We start from the raw sequence: 15,435 nt of genomic DNA, 5'->3' as shown, positions 1-15,435 counted from the left end.
AAGCAACTCCTGCTGCTGAATTCAAGCCAAAACTTTTAATATTTCCCACACAACCAGAGTGCGATCTTATCACGGGAGCCGCCGTCAGAGCCCGTGCGTTGGCACAGCTCCTTCGCTATTGTTAAGAAAGTTTCAATTCAAGAAAATTTAGAGTAATAATGATCATCCCCCCCCCCCAAAGCGCATTGTGACTCTTTATTCTGCAGTTGCCCTGGTAGCTCCCACCATTAAAAACGGAGAGGACAACTCAAGAAACGCCGTCGCTTCGACTCCCTCAGGACAACGCTCCAAGTGATAAGAGCTTCGCCAGCCGAAGATCTATTGCAAAGAAGACTTTGGCCTATTAATTCTCCAGGTTTCCCACAACGGTTTTGAGACCTTTTGTTTCCCATTGTTACAAGACAATTTTCTAATCTGCTCTTCATTAGGAGCTCTGCAGCGATGTGACGTCCCGCCCAGCCCCCAGACTCATCCATCCTCGCGGGATGTCTCGTACCTGCTCCGGGGTGCTCCCCGCTCCCGGCCGGGCTGGGCTGGGCTCGCCGGCGCCAGGAGGAACTGGAGCATCGCTTCACGCACACAAAAGCACGGAAAAAAACCCTACTGTGATTTACCCACACGGAGTTCAATAAACATTAGATCTGATGGCATTCATCGTTTTTTCATAGCATGCTCGATTACTGCTTCAGTTATTGCTCAAATGACATCATTCCTGGCACAGGAATTGATTGATTTTTTAATGAATATTCATATGGCATTTCAGCCAGGAGTAGGCATTAATATTCTAAGAAAGAAGAATGAAACGTACATCCTAATTTAATGAATGATTGTAAATATGTATCTGATGGATAATGTGACGATGAGCATTTTGAAAGGCATCCGTAGCCACCTCGGATGCTTTTCTTAGGAACAAAGGGGCAACCAGGATGCCAGGCAGGGCAACCGGGGCGAGGAAGAGATGGGACTGGGCCACCTCGTCAGGGTGCTCCTGCCCAGCTTGTCACGACACAGATCTCCTGTCGCTCAGGTCGGGATTCTGCACCCAGCCCGGAAATACCCTGAGATAAATCATTTAATTATTACTATTAAATTATTACTATTAAATGAAGCGTTCTGGCCCCAGGTGATACTGGGGCTGCGATGTGGTAAGCGCTGGAAAACACCGATGAGAGCGAGCGGTGAAGCTCTCCACGGAGAGGCAGGAGAAGAAGAATGGAGACAGGAGAGCGCACCCATCCCCTCCATGCACCACCCTGCATGACACCCATCCTGCATGGCACCCATCCTGCCCCCCCGCCAGCGGCTGCCATCCCACCCCAGAGGTGCCGGGGGCTTGTTGGAGCCGGTCCTGCTGAGGCAGGCAGGCGGAGCGTCGGCGCTATCCTCCGTGGAGCTCTGTCATGTTCAATACCCTTCACCGTGTTACAAATTCAAGGCTCGCGATCCCTGAATGTACATATATTTGTCAGACACTCTTAAGATGTCTCCCTGTTCTGAGCACTGATCCTTTGTGAAGGCAGCAGTTGTAGCACTTAAGCACCGACACCGGGCTCAGCTCTCCCCCCCACCAGTCCCAGCTCTGGAAAGCGTTAAAGCACCACGGGCTTAGTGCGTCGCTGCTTACAGCCTCTTAAACAGGCGTTTAATTTAAATGCGCGTTCGGTCCCGTGGGGAGAGCACACACCTGAAGCATCTTCTGGAAGCAGAGCTTAAATCAGGGCATCGCCATTAAAGTCACCGAGGTGACAGGCACGAAAGGCTATTTATACCCAGCGGCTTTCTATTGTGCAAGGGAGAGAACAGGCCCTTCTGCTGACAAAGCAGAAACGCGCCTCATTCCCACATGAAGTGCAAAAAGTAATACCCTAAATTCACTGCAACCTTTGCAGAACCGCAGCACTGAAATCTCCCCCTTATATCGAGAACGAGAAACAGGGACCCCAACGGGTACGGAACTTGTTTTTCTCTCCAATCAAATCAACCACTTGCTATTCCTCTTAGCAGCTGGCAGCTGGCAGGGGAAAAAAAAAAAAAAAGAAAAAAAAAAAAGAAAAGATACCTTTGCAGGCCAGCTCCTGCAACTCTGACTTAAGAAAACGGGGAAGGAAACCGGCTCCGTTCTCCCCAGCGCCCTGGAAGAGCAGCCCTGCAGCCAAGGCTCTTGTTTGCGCATCAAGATGCGTGGGACCGAGTTTGCCGATAAAAATATATACAAAGTTATGCTTGGTATGGAACAAGCAGGCAGTAGCTGCTGAAGACTTCACAACATCCTGCTTTTGGCTTGCCTCCAAAATACCAAAACAAAACAAAATTCAGTTGGCATCTCTGCAGATTGAAGCAAGTTTTCTTTTTGCAGCAATTGCTGAACAAACGTTTCGATACTGTGCCACCGCCCCCGTCCCTGCTTTCTCCCCCGAATCATGCGCTGGAAGGATGCAAAAGATGTTCAAGGTCACGGGCAGGCTGTGAACAAACCCGGCCGTTGCCTATCTCTGTCCTCTGTGGTTTTTCTGCACCGTATCAACCAACACGGAGCGCAAGCCGAGGGCGATGGGTGCGTTCGCCCAGCGGGACCCGCCGCAGTGGGGTGGTTTCTCCAAAGGGGCTGAGCCGCAGGGGTCGGCCCCGCTCGCTGCTCATTGTACCGGGGGCTTTTGGCTCCCCCCAGGGAGGTGCCGCCTGCACGCCTGGCCTGAATGCAACCCCTCGTGCTTGCCGTTCACATGGGAAAAGCAAAACCGTCTTCCTCCTGATGCTCCCGTCCACGCGTGGCTCTCAAAGGCGGCGGGGGGGTTTCTGTGCAAGCCAGCAGGCACGGCAGCAACGCGGGAGCTACGACGGCAGCAGAGTCAGCCCGGGAAAAAACCCACCGCAGCGGCCCGAAATGAGGGTCTGCAGGATTCGGCCTCATATTTCTTGTGCTACACACTGACACAAAGCAACGTACATCTTCCGTACGTATGCACATTGCAACTTGACCTTATGAGCATCGCTTTCAAATGTTTTATTTATTTTCCCAAGAACAGGCAGTTTTGTTTGAGAAGAACACAAGGTGAAATCCTGACCTCGCTGAAAGCACCGAGAGTTTGCCATTGACTCCAGCAGAACTAGACATTTACCCAGAGCCATAACTAGGTTAACAGGTCTTGGTTCTTGCTTCAGTTCTTTCTTAGTGCTTGATGCTTTAAAGGAAGAGACCAAAAATCCTACAGCCCTTTCGTGCATGCCCAACATTCCCAAAGAACAGAAAAAAGCAGCATCGGTCCCCTCCTGCCCTCTCTGGTAAACAGTTACAGTCCTTGAAGCGTGAAATTTGCTTGCCCTTATCGTAGCACATTGCTATCGTGTTGTTACTGATCGTAAAAACTATCCCGTGTTTTCCCAAAACCAGGCACCGCATTCATCCCTTTCTGAAGGCATCCACGATGTGTGAATATAGGCATAATTTAAACAAACAGTCTCTGTGGAAACCACCCACCTGCTATTGCAAAGAGAAGCGCAATCAATGTGCTCCCCTTGCTTTGGACAGCCAGATTTCAGAAATACATCTATTTTTTGTGATTTCTGACCTGGCTAGTGCTGCAAAGCCCCAACAGCAGCCCCCCTAAGCCCAGCAACAGCTACTTTGCAACCAAGCCTTCCCATGTACCCAGAGGAGCTCCCTTTGTATAGTGTCTTAATCAGGACAGAAAATGCTTTCAGTGAAATGCTGCCTTCTTCTGTTTATTTGTCACAACTGATGCTCTGGTGAACAGTAAATAGGGAATTTGTTGGCAAATCAGCACTACCAGCTTGGTTCATTAGGAAAGGCTGGAGTGCAAGAGAACCGTGTGCGGGTCCTCGTCGTGACTCGCGCTGGACCCTCAGTCCTTGAAGCTCAGCGAGTTGCACAAACCCTGAAGGCACATAAATCTCTCCTAAACCGAACCTGGCAAAACTGAGACTGCGCCTGGCTATGTAACTCTTCGCAATAAGGACCGGGTTATTAAAAGGACGTTGGTTGATGAACTCAATGTACGCACAAGCAGAACTCACCGTCAGTTTTGCTAAGAAAACCTCACATTTCAGCTATGCGTGCTGCTCCCCGGTCGCCTGCCTCGCCCCCAGCCCCGCTGCGTTGCACAACGCCGGGTTTCATGTTTGCCACCAGACGGTTTGCAGTCAGCCTCACATGGAAAAGAAGGAAGTAACAGTGCCTACATTGCACATAACTGCAAGCAAACACGTTTCCAAGAAACTATTAAGCAGTGTTCATTTGAAGTTTAAATGGGGGAAAAAAAAAAATAAAAAAAGAAAACCTTGGAAGACTTTTTCTTGGCTTGGAGCTTTTTATGAAATGCAGATTTTAAGTGAAATGTGCCCAGGCAACATCAGTAACGCAGCAAAGCCAGGCTGCATACGGGGATGCGGTGTCTGAGGCTCTGATGGATGACGCAGGGATCCCAGTCCCCCCCAGTGCCGGCCACCCGCCGGTCCCCAGCCCGGGCATCGTCCCCTTCCAGCAGGGCTGGCGGGAAGGAGCGGCGACCCGCAGAGCAGAGCCTGGCACCTCAGTGCCTCCCACCGCAGGCAGCGATGGCGAAGGGGCTGGCGGGCGCGTGGGCACGCGTTCCCTTCTGCTGAGCCTGCAACGGGGCGGCACCGTCCATCCCAGGGACGCGCAGGCAGCTCCTGCCTGGGACCGCTGCCGGGCTCTGCCCACGCCTGCCCCAGCCCAAATGCCTTTCCCCGGCCAAAGGCTGCTCCATCGCCCCCCCCGGGCCCCCTCCCCTGGCTGGGGCGGGCTTCGGCCCCAAATCCCAGATGGGGTAGGGTCAGCCCTGCGCTCACCCAGCAGGGCTGGCTGGGGACCGGGGTCCTGGGGCTATGTGGGTCCCTGCACCCAGGGGTGCTGGCAGGAGACTGGCCAGGACACGGCGGCTCTGTGTGAAACGGCTCCTTCATGCCGGGCGGGTACACAAAGCCGGGCGCAGCACACAGCACCAATTGTTCCTTCGGAGGTTTGCGTGGACGAGGCCGCTGTCCCCCGGCGGCTTCAGACACCCTTGATGTCAGAATAAATGAACAGGCATCATTAAAGTAACCGCACTAGGCTTTTAAAATATACATCGCTGTAATTTATTTTTTAAACCATTGCTCATTTTTAGAGGCACCAAGATAAGGCTCCTCCGAAAAAAAAGCTCTTTGCCCATCTAAATTCTCTCCATTACTGAGCAAATGGTTTGCAACAACAAATTTATTCTGCAGCGTCTCCTGTGCTCTTTTTTGTTTGAAAAAGCCACAAACAGATTGTGATTTTCTCTAACGGATTCACCATCTGGGAAATTTTTCATGCAACTCCTTTCCTCACTGGGAGCAAGTTACTCAGAGGGGAATTCCCAGCAGAGAGCAGACTCTGAAGGGATGGGTGGTTCATTTAATTAGCATGCATAATCTTGACATCCTTACTCAGGCAAAACTCTCACCAGGGCCAATGGGAGATTTTTTAAATTTTTTATTTTTTTTTTTAAAGAACCAGCTAAGGACTTTGGTATTTGTCTCTTGGTGTTACATACAGTATTTTCCATGCAGGGGAAAGTTGGCTTTTGGATGTATTACAGACTCTGATTTACTACAGTCTTGTGCATCCAAGGTCAGGATGCGGCCCCTCCAGCCTCCATCACATGGCTGAGCGCTGGCAGGAGGAGAGCTAGCGCCGGAGGAACGACTCCCTTTCGCACACTTACGCAGTTGAGGGAACATTACACATTTTTGGAGCACGCTCTCTGCAGCCAGCGCAGTGTGGGGTGGAGGTCAGCGGGGAGAGAGGCTCTCCAGCCCCTGACGTGCATCGGCTCAGAAAAGCGTCGTGTTTATACAGCCCTCGTGCAAGTTACGTGGTCTTTATTTCCGCCCCCCCCCCCCCCCCAAGTAGATGAATTCATCGCTTCAGAAAGATGCGGGAGATGCAGGGATGCTCCTTTCATCTCCGTTAACTTCAAGCTATTCCTATGGTAAATCAGCCAGCGGACAAGCCTTGAAGCACAGCACACACACAGTCTTGATTTCACACCACCCGAGCGGAGAGCTCGGAGCAGACCCCGACAGCCCGGCTCTGCTCTCACCTAAGCAGAGTTTTGATAGCTGCACAAGAAGATCTTACACTACACAATTTTCACTGGCTCATTACTGGACAAAACTTCGCTTTGAACTGACATTTTCTGGGCACGATGACTGCTTTGAAGCAGGAAGACAAAATTAGTGCAGAGAGTTGGCAGGTGAAGAAATGAGAGGGGGGTTTTTTTTGGTTTGGTTTTTTTTTTCTTTCTCCCCAGCAGCAAAGCTGTCCAGGAGCTATGGAAACCTTGTTTGGCTAAATAAGAACGCAAAAAGATAACAAGGCTTCATATTTTCCAGCAACATCTTCACTAGAACAGCATGCTATCTGTGTGTGCTAGAGGCTCCAGAATCGCCAAAGCCATTCCTGAACATAAACGTGTCCTGTTATTTTCCACAACCGGTAGCAAATGCCATCTCCTACCTCCCCCGGAGGGAAAGAAACAAAATCAGCAATTTATGAGAACCCTGGGAAGAATTACAATGAGCTTTTAGCCAGGTAAGGCCCTTTAGGGTAAGGGGCTGGTCTCTTCTCCAGTCTGCTCCCAGTGCCTTTTTGAGATTTACACCTGTAGACTGGGTCAGAACCTGCCCCCAGTTTGCTTTTACGGAAAAGGGCAGTCCTGATCCTAAAGCTGGAGAGGCACAAGCAGAAGGCTCAGCTTTTGGAGCATGCCCTGGGAGTAAGCGGAGTTCGCTGGCGCGGCGCCCGCCTTTGAGGAACCCTGGGGCCGTTCCCTGGGGACCCCTCGGTCATTCGGCTTCCCAGCCCCGGCCAGCTGCACCACGGGGTGCCCGGGGTAGAAGCTCTCTCTAGGAACTAAGCAAACGCGTTCTTCCCTAGGAGATGGCAAAGGCTCAAGAGATGTATTTAAAAATAACATTCATAATAGAAAATGCACATTTATATAGTACATTCTTGAGCCTTTTACTGTCATTGAGTCCGATACTCCACAGCGCTCAACCAACTTTCCAATCTGCCATCGTGCTAATAGCACCAGCCGCATTTTTGAGCATTGTTTACAGTTTCCTATGTAATAATGAAAGTGAAAATATATCCACCCGTGCTCAAATCATTCTCTCTTTTGGAAACCTCCTTCCCCTTTCTTTCAAGTCTTCCACTGTGACTCTCCAGCTGAGATAACAGGAAGGAGCATCTCATACACGCATGGGGATGTGGGCTGCTCTATCCACACTAATATTTCTCCAGGTCACCTCCCGCTCGGTCTGCAATGGTCCTCTCTGTGCTGGTTCTCTGAAGCCTGTGCCTCCACTAGCTCCAGTCTTGCCACTCACCGGAGAACAAATCCTGCCCAGCATCTATTTTAGGATTTTGTGCTGCTGCACATCACTGTAGCACCTTCCACATAAGAACAATAAAAAGTCCATCATAGCAGGAATATTCCTCTTTATTCCCGTAGGAATCATCACAACTGCGCCCTGAAACAATACAGCTCTGCACTGCAAGCTCAGCTCCACGCAAGGAAAGGAGGAAAGACGGCACCGTCTAGCCATTAACCAATGCGCACCTCAACACGAAGCGACAGCTCCTTCAAACCACTCAAACGCCCATGGTGGGCAACACAGTCTGCTTTAGAGCCGAAGCCGAGGAGCTAGAAGGCTGCGCTGTACTCCTGGCTCTCCTCGGAAGTCACTGTTGAATGTCCAGGAGTTTGAGAGAGGAGTTTTACCCAACTCTCAGTGAGGCATAACCACAGAGGGGCTGATTCTCCCCTACCATGCGCCTGCTCTGACTCTTTGCAGCGGTGCAAACAGAGGAAGAGGATTAGGACATCCTCACAGCAGAATGATACCAGCATTGTAGGACAAAATTCTTCCTTTTTTCTTCACAACCAATCAATCCATCAACATGTTAAAAAAAAAAAAAAAGTTTAATGTAGGTGGCATGTTTCATACAGAATTTAACAGGCACCAAAACACCAGCTGGTGTCATGTTCTGAGGAGTTATCAAGGTGAAACTCCGACACTTCACTCTCGTTCGTACATTCACAGGCTGAACAACAGGCCAAGGCAGCTTTGCCACCGCACGTACCGTCATCCCCAGTCTTAAGTCTGCGCAACGCAGCCGGAGCCTCTCTGTTGCCCAAACGCTCGGAAAGCTCTGGAGCGAGCAGGACTCAAGGGGGGGAGTTCTCCAAAGGGGTTGGCATGGGTCTGGGATGGACATACTCTCCAAAATCAGTATTTCTAGTATTTTTCCTAATTACTCTTGAGGCCATTTTTAACCCAGTAAGCATAATAGCAATATTTAAAGCCCAGACATGGAAAGAAAAAACAGGGAACAAACCAGTTGCTCTCGCTGTTCAGAATGGAGTCCGCATGAAGGAACGCTGAAATGAAAATTTCAAAAGATTTTAGAATTACAGCCATCTACATAGTAAGAGAAGACATCACACATTTTGGAGCCTGATCCATCCCTCCCAGCATCAATTAACTTGGAAAGAGTAAAAAAAATCCAAAATAATAGGAACTTCCCCAGTGGGGCAGAGTTTGCAAGTACCTGCTTAACGTGAACTACTTCTGCCGAATATTATAAGCCACCTGACTCTTGAAAAGCAGAAAGTTCAGCTTCCCATTTCCTTATTTGTTGTACTCTACAAAGTTTGTTTCCCTTCCTTTCATTAAAAATGCCAGGTTTTGCAATTAAACTAAATGGGGGGGGGGGGGGAACCCCAACATCTTATTCTTTGCATACACTTAATACAACATTTACTCTGCCTTTCCCTCCCTCCCTCAGTTGTGGCTTGGCTCCCCTTGAGCTTGTAAATTTTTAGAATCTCAGCTCCTTGAGAAAAAAAAAATATTTTGGCAAAGTAATCCTAAAAGCTTTTTTTAAAAAAAATCTCAAATTTAAAAACACTGAATTTAAATTCTGAACCATTACCAAGATCTTACTTATTCTGCAATCTCCTGGGGATGTTGTGAGGTTTAATTAGCTCCAGTTGGGAAATGCTTTGAAGAGGGGAAAGTGCCATAAAGGTGCCAAATACTGTTCCACTCATGCAGATCTAAAATGTTCAAATTATTACATAAAACAAATAATTGGCAAATTAATTCCCATTCCTTGCCAGCATGACTTCAAAGGGACCTCACTTTCCCCACTACCCTGGTAGGATCGCACTACCTGAGCACCGCAAGGTGGCCAAGAATGGGAGTATTCTGACCTTCACAGTCCCCCCGAGCCCTCCTCAGACACTCATCTGGGGGTTGCCGACCTTGGTGTGCAGTTGCAGACCTGAGATTCAGGGCATTCTGGCAGTAGGTATTTGGGTGCCTTTGTAAAAGCAGAACGGGGAATCACTTCCCACTGTCTTCTAAGCAACCTAGCCCCAAGGTCTCTCTTGAGGAACATTTGGGCATTTGGCAAACATTACTTTTTTGTGATTTGATAAGGACGTGTGCTTTTTCCTGGGTATGCACTACTGAATGTGGATGCAGAGGGCTGACGGGAAGTCCGTGCAGTAAAGCAATGAACTGCAACGCAGAAGCCCTTGCTCATTCAACTGCCGCTGCAGGAGTGTCGCGGAGCAGATCTGGACTGCTTAAAGAACCAAAGGTAGCAGCAAAAGTGGTTTTATCAAAGTAAGATGTTGTAAAAGTGAGGCTTAACAAAGTCCAATGGCAAGGGTCAATCTATTACTGCACAGAGGATATAATAATTCCAAGTTACCTAAACAAGATCTTAATGCCCTGTGATACAAGGTTATGCACAGTATCGGTCACTTACCAAAGACCCGCAGTTGGTAAGGGATGTCTCAACCTCGAGGAGTAAACCCGAGAGGCGTCCCAACTCAAGGGGAGATCACCACCACGCACCCAGCTGCGTAGCAGGGAGAGCTCAAACAAAGCTCACTCGGGCTGTCGTATTTATGGAATAAAGTGACTGGCTCGTAGTCAAATTACGCGTGATGGAAAAGGTAAGTATGAGACTCCCTGTACCCACAACCTCCTTTGTTCCTTGACCAAATTAGTCTTGGAAGAACCACCTGCTATTCATGTGTTAATCGCATGATCAGCGTTCCGGTTTCCAAGCTCATATACATCAAAGCTCACCATGTCACCCTGTTCCTGTGTGGGTTTTCAAAGCACAGGTTGGAACTGAGAAGTTCACGACCCAGTCACAGCCTAAACTTTCACTCTTCCATCGGAGCCTCAGCCAAACTATCACGGCTTTGGTCAAGCAGTTGAGCGTATCTGTCAGAAAGCGCACCCACCAGCTGAAGCGGGCACGGGTGGGGAGCGCAGGAGCACCCGTATGTACAAGTCACCCTTTTCCTCCTCATTACAAGGAGTCCTGAAATACAGTCACTCCAAGGTGATAAAGGTCCTACCATCCCTCCCCCAGCCAGTCTCCGTGCTGTGCCTCCTGCGAAGGGCGAGGGAGAGCCGCTCTTGGCTGCGCCTCGCTGGGGTCCCGCTGGTCCCTCGGCCGTTTGCTGGCCATCTGCAACGGGTTTCCTGCAGAAATTGGTGAGCGCAGCCACCCCAGGAGTCCCGCAGTCTGCCGCCAGAGCTGCAGTGCCCCAGGCTGACAGCTGTACTGGGGAGGAAAGCTCTGGGCTGGGAGTTACTGGGAATTCCCTCTGGGCACAGAGCAAGCTGTAGCTCAGACCTGCAGGACACTTGAGGACCTGCACTCCAGAGAGCGATCCCAGAACAAAGCTCTGGGGAGCTCCACGGTTAGGAGGAAACTTCCAGACCCTGGTTTGTGACATATGCTGACACATCTTTCCTGCAGAAACAGCCTTTGGCTCTCGCGGGGCTAATCTAAAGTTCACACCACCGTGGCCTATTATTTATTCAGCTCTGCACATTCAGTCTGCATTATCTGTAACACTTGATAATGAGATAATTCCTGGGTTTGCTTTAGCTTTGGGCTTCAGACAGAAGCTTCTCTATTTTGCATCCATAAACCTACAAATCAAAGTATGTCAGCAAAAGACTGCAATACTCACAAGCTGAAATACAAAGTATGCTTCCCTGTGTGCAAACCAGCTTTGTTCTCAGCCACATTCATATCTCGAGATCATAAAAGAACATTCACGCATTTCCAGTCTTGCTTATTCCATTATGATCAACTCCAATGATTTTAGCAGAGGAAAAAAAGGGTCTCCATCATTTTTACCAACTTGTTTTTAAGCAGTTCTTTAAAGAACACAAGGAAAAGAGCAATACTCCATTACAAGGAAAACCAAACAAAAACAGACTAAAAATAAACTTTACACCAGCTTCTGGACTCGACAAAGTTACTTGACTGACTGCAGAGGAATAGTCTGAGATCTTAGATCAAGACCAGTAAAACTGGGCTTAACTCCTTATGAGCTGTTAGCAAAGCTCTCCGGTCACCCCACTCTCACTGCTGCAGGGGTAGGAGAGAGAACGTTTTCTGTAATCACAGAGAACAATTATTGCCATTTCAGACTGTACTCTGCTTTCAGCCTCTCCTAGGAAAGACAGTCTGACCTCACCATGCTCCGTAAGACAGAAGTACCTCTACCAGAAAACTGGAACTAATCGAATCAGGGAAAAGTAGAACCAAATGCCAAGACCTAAACACCAAGTTCCCCTTAATCACCGCAAAACGATAACGTATTTGCTGTGACTGGGAGTTTCAAGAGCACACGATATCAAACTCTGCTCCCATCACTCCCATGGATTTGTACTATTAGGGTAAGACTCAATTACTCAGCACTGCCTGCCTGAAAAGGACAAAGCCGTTCAAAGCTCTATAATTAAGTTAAAGTGAACAGAACAGTATAGTGGGTCAAATGCACGTCTTGCACAAATCTAAAAACAAAAGAGGGGAAAAAAAGCCCCAAACCTCTACACTCTGTTGAATCTGGCCCTGTATTCTTAGCAAGGAATATGCAAAATACAAACTACATAGAGAAAGGAAAACACTGGTCAAGCAGGACACATATTACACGCCTGAGACATTAAGGAGCATTTAAGGGTGAGGACAGATTAAGAGCATGGGGTGCAAGGTTATCTGGCTTCTGCCCTCCAGATAAATCACTGCCTTTTTCATGTCCACAGGAACAGCAGCAAGGTAGGCTCCTAAGGACTGGAAGAAATTTATATTAACTTGCACTGTGCAAACAAAAACCACCCAAAGTGTTGCACTTTGATAATCAAAATGGCACCTTGACCCTCAAAAAAAATACAAATTCCAGAGACAAGTATGTTAATTTATCAATAAAAGGTAGCACTGATAAATAAATTAATTTATATAAAAAAGAAGATATTGACACATTTGGGGGTAGAAGAAAAGTCACCTTCTCAGCCCACATGCGCTTGTTTTATTTACATATCCACAAATACCATGAAACACCATCCCAGCCCCCCCACTAGCAGCATGGTCACATGAATTCCATAGATGAGCAGTTCATTCATGAGGCTGAAGTCGACCCGCCTTCGCCCCAGTAAGAGGAGGATGATGGAGAGTTTGTACTGGAAACGCAGAAAGATCCGGATGCCAAGGTACTGAAGGCAAAACAAGACAGAGAGTGCCACCCAGAGGATGGAGGTAAACAGGCTGCAGCTGAAGTACAGCAGGAAACGGATGAATCCATACATCCATCGGGATTTGAGATAGATGTCGAAATTGTTGTACTTGGTGCGCACCAAGTGAGTGGTCCTTACCGGGCCACAGGCCGAATGCAGGCAGGTCGTGTGGGGGCCGTGGAACGAACGGACCCGGCGGGGAATGGGGATTACAGGCATCAGGCACCCCACCGGTCACAGAGTCCCAGGGCAGGATTTACAGGGCACATATCAAATATTATCCGTTAACATGGAAGAGAGATCCAACAGCCTGGGAATGCTAACTCTTTGCTGAATTTCCAGGAAGGAAGAGACCTGCAGGAAGGCAGAGAAGGAAAACATGTTGAAGTAGCCCCAGGAGGAGGACAGAGGCAGCACAGCAGATACTCTCCAGCTGGGCAGTTACTTACAACTGCTTTGCAAAACTCAACTTCTTCACTTAAACCAACTTTGCTTTGCTTACTGTTTACCAGGCAGACACAGAGAAATACAATTATGTTTCCAGCATCACCATGTTAGATTCCAAACTGCTCCCTAGTAGCATGCAATACCAGCACTTGTCGCAACCTTTTATAAGCTTTACAATGTTAATGCAGCAAAGGTGAGAACTTTATTCTGGAATTATCCTGGCTAATTCACAGGTCCTTCTCAATCAAACAGCTGTCCTGCAGCAGCCCACCCATACAAGTAGTAATATTAATCTATGTGTTTACATTGGATCATACTTCTTTTAAAGAAGAAAAAAAAACAAAATTTCTCCAAGTGCTTTTGCAAGTGAATTCTACAGCCCAGGTCCAGCGGTGATTGTAGATTTCTGCTCATTTCAAAACTTGGCAAAGTTTCATCAAATAAACAAACTGAAAATAATGGAAAGTCTTGCAAGAACAATGAGGCAATCGTGTTTTTCACACTCTACAGGATGTACCTCCCCTTGCTCAGCTAAGCCTTGCAGTCTCACTGTCACTGCCTCCAATGGCAAGGCAGCCTTTCAAAGATATCTACTAGTTTATTTCTCCCTTTGGAACCCGCAGAGATAAGTGAAATATCTTGATCTTCTGGAGTGTTTAGGATTTATAATCTTAACATCCTTCCACACATCCATTGTTGTTATGCGAGTGATGAGCAGTAGCCTGTTAGCTGCTCTCTGCTTCACCCCAGGCTTACGATGTGCCAAATTCCGGGAATTATGAAATGACAATGCCCTCATCAGATAATGGCAGAAAACAACAGGGACTTCCCCAGCCTCCTCGCACACCCAGGCGTTCAAACCCAGGCATTCAGATCTGGGCAGATCTTTCCTTTGTTGAATCAGAAATCCTACTCCTCTTAAAATTAAAATTAATTTAAAAGTTACTTCAAGATTTTTTTTTACTTTGTTACAAACAAAACTAATCACAGGGTAAAATATATTGCTGCAAGAAATTGCAGTTTGATATCAAAAGCCTTCTCTGACACAATGTGCATCACTGGGCAAGTCTCTTCAACGCGTAAGTCTCTTCACTGCTTCCTGCCACAAATTACATGTCAATGCAAATTGCAGTTCTGAGCTCTTCTGCTTGGCCCCAGGCTCTAATTCCTTTTCGCCGTTACAGAAATTTGCAGGCAATCTGTTGGCTCTACGTGAATCACGGACTAATAAAAAGAAGCATGGGTTAATTTATGATTAAGGAATTTAGGAAATCGAGGTCTGTTCTCTATTATCAAAGACACACTCATAATTTTAGGTGCCTCTTTGCCATAATTTCCTACCTGTAGAAAGGAAATACTAAGCAGCTCGGAAGTCTGTTACAAGATTGTATTTTGCAAGACACTTAAATTGGTCAGATACTAAACCAACACTACCTAAACCCAACATAGTTCTGTGCCTGAAGCATACAACTGAACATGCTTCCCACATGCTGCGTATATACTGCTCAGTGTTTGTTTTCAGAGATATTTCTGGAGGACCAAATTAGCAAGATAAATTCACATACTCTGGATTCAGAGCATTCCATATCTGATGACGCAGCCTGTCCTTACAACCTCTTTCACCAGGACACAAAAGACAGCTTATCATTTTCCAGCAATCTCTTAACATAGTTTCTTAATCTGAGTCCCTGAGCAGCCACAGGGAAATCAGTGCACACACTATTAAAGCACTCGGCAAGACCACGCCTGAGTGACGGAGCACAAACCCCGCTGGCATAAGCTGTGGCTTGCAGGGGCAAACTCAACACGCTGGCTTCACATCTGAGTCCTGTTTTAGAAGGGGAGTTTTGATTCTGAGAACACCTTCAATGGATGAGTCGAAGAGAAGCACTCAAACGGCTCAGCTGCAGAGACTCTTTGTGAACAGCAGCAGCTTCTTCCCATTTGCTGTGCCCTCCACATAAACAAACGGCCTTTGGTAGGTTGACGCCCTTTAGATAAACTCAAATATCAACACTGGAACAGCCACGGAGCAGAGCGACATTGTGAGAATAAAACAAACTTTCTGAAATATTACATTTTTAATGGTGCTGCCATCCACTCAGCAGAAGGTTGGTAATCCGCTGCCGTTTCTGGATGCCACTTAATTCTTGTAAGAAAAAAAGTGAAGTTTTCCTGTGACACCTGGCCTTCTAGGAAGAGCGAAAGAAACTGCTAAGGTGCTTCATAGACTCACAACACTCTACACATGAGTTGATCTAAAAGATAAAATGAGAGAGTAAGTTTCAATTTGCTCATTTTCTGTGTTAAAAAGTTCAAAATCACAAGGCCCCTCCCCAAACATGAATGTTTAATCCCATAAAGATT

At 47.6% G+C, this 15,435-nt stretch overlaps 1 protein-coding gene across 1 annotated transcript; it reads right to left on the bottom strand.

Annotated features, from left to right (window-relative positions):
• Positions 1-12,401: 12,401 nt before the first annotated feature.
• Positions 12,402-12,975, bottom strand: TMEM250 (transmembrane protein 250). The gene has a single exon (XM_010302162.2). It carries the CDS (start codon positions 12,838-12,840, stop codon positions 12,421-12,423), a length of 420 nt encoding a protein of 139 aa, XP_010300464.2. The 5' UTR covers positions 12,841-12,975; the 3' UTR covers positions 12,402-12,420.
• Positions 12,976-15,435: the final 2,460 nt, after the last annotated feature.

The sequence above is a fragment of the Balearica regulorum genome, chromosome 20, assembly GCF_011004875.1.
Source record: "Balearica regulorum gibbericeps isolate bBalReg1 chromosome 20, bBalReg1.pri, whole genome shotgun sequence".
Taxonomy (NCBI): Eukaryota; Metazoa; Chordata; class Aves; order Gruiformes; family Gruidae; genus Balearica; species Balearica regulorum.
Note: the sequence above shows the minus strand (reverse complement) of the source record. Positions and strands in the feature narration are given on the sequence as shown.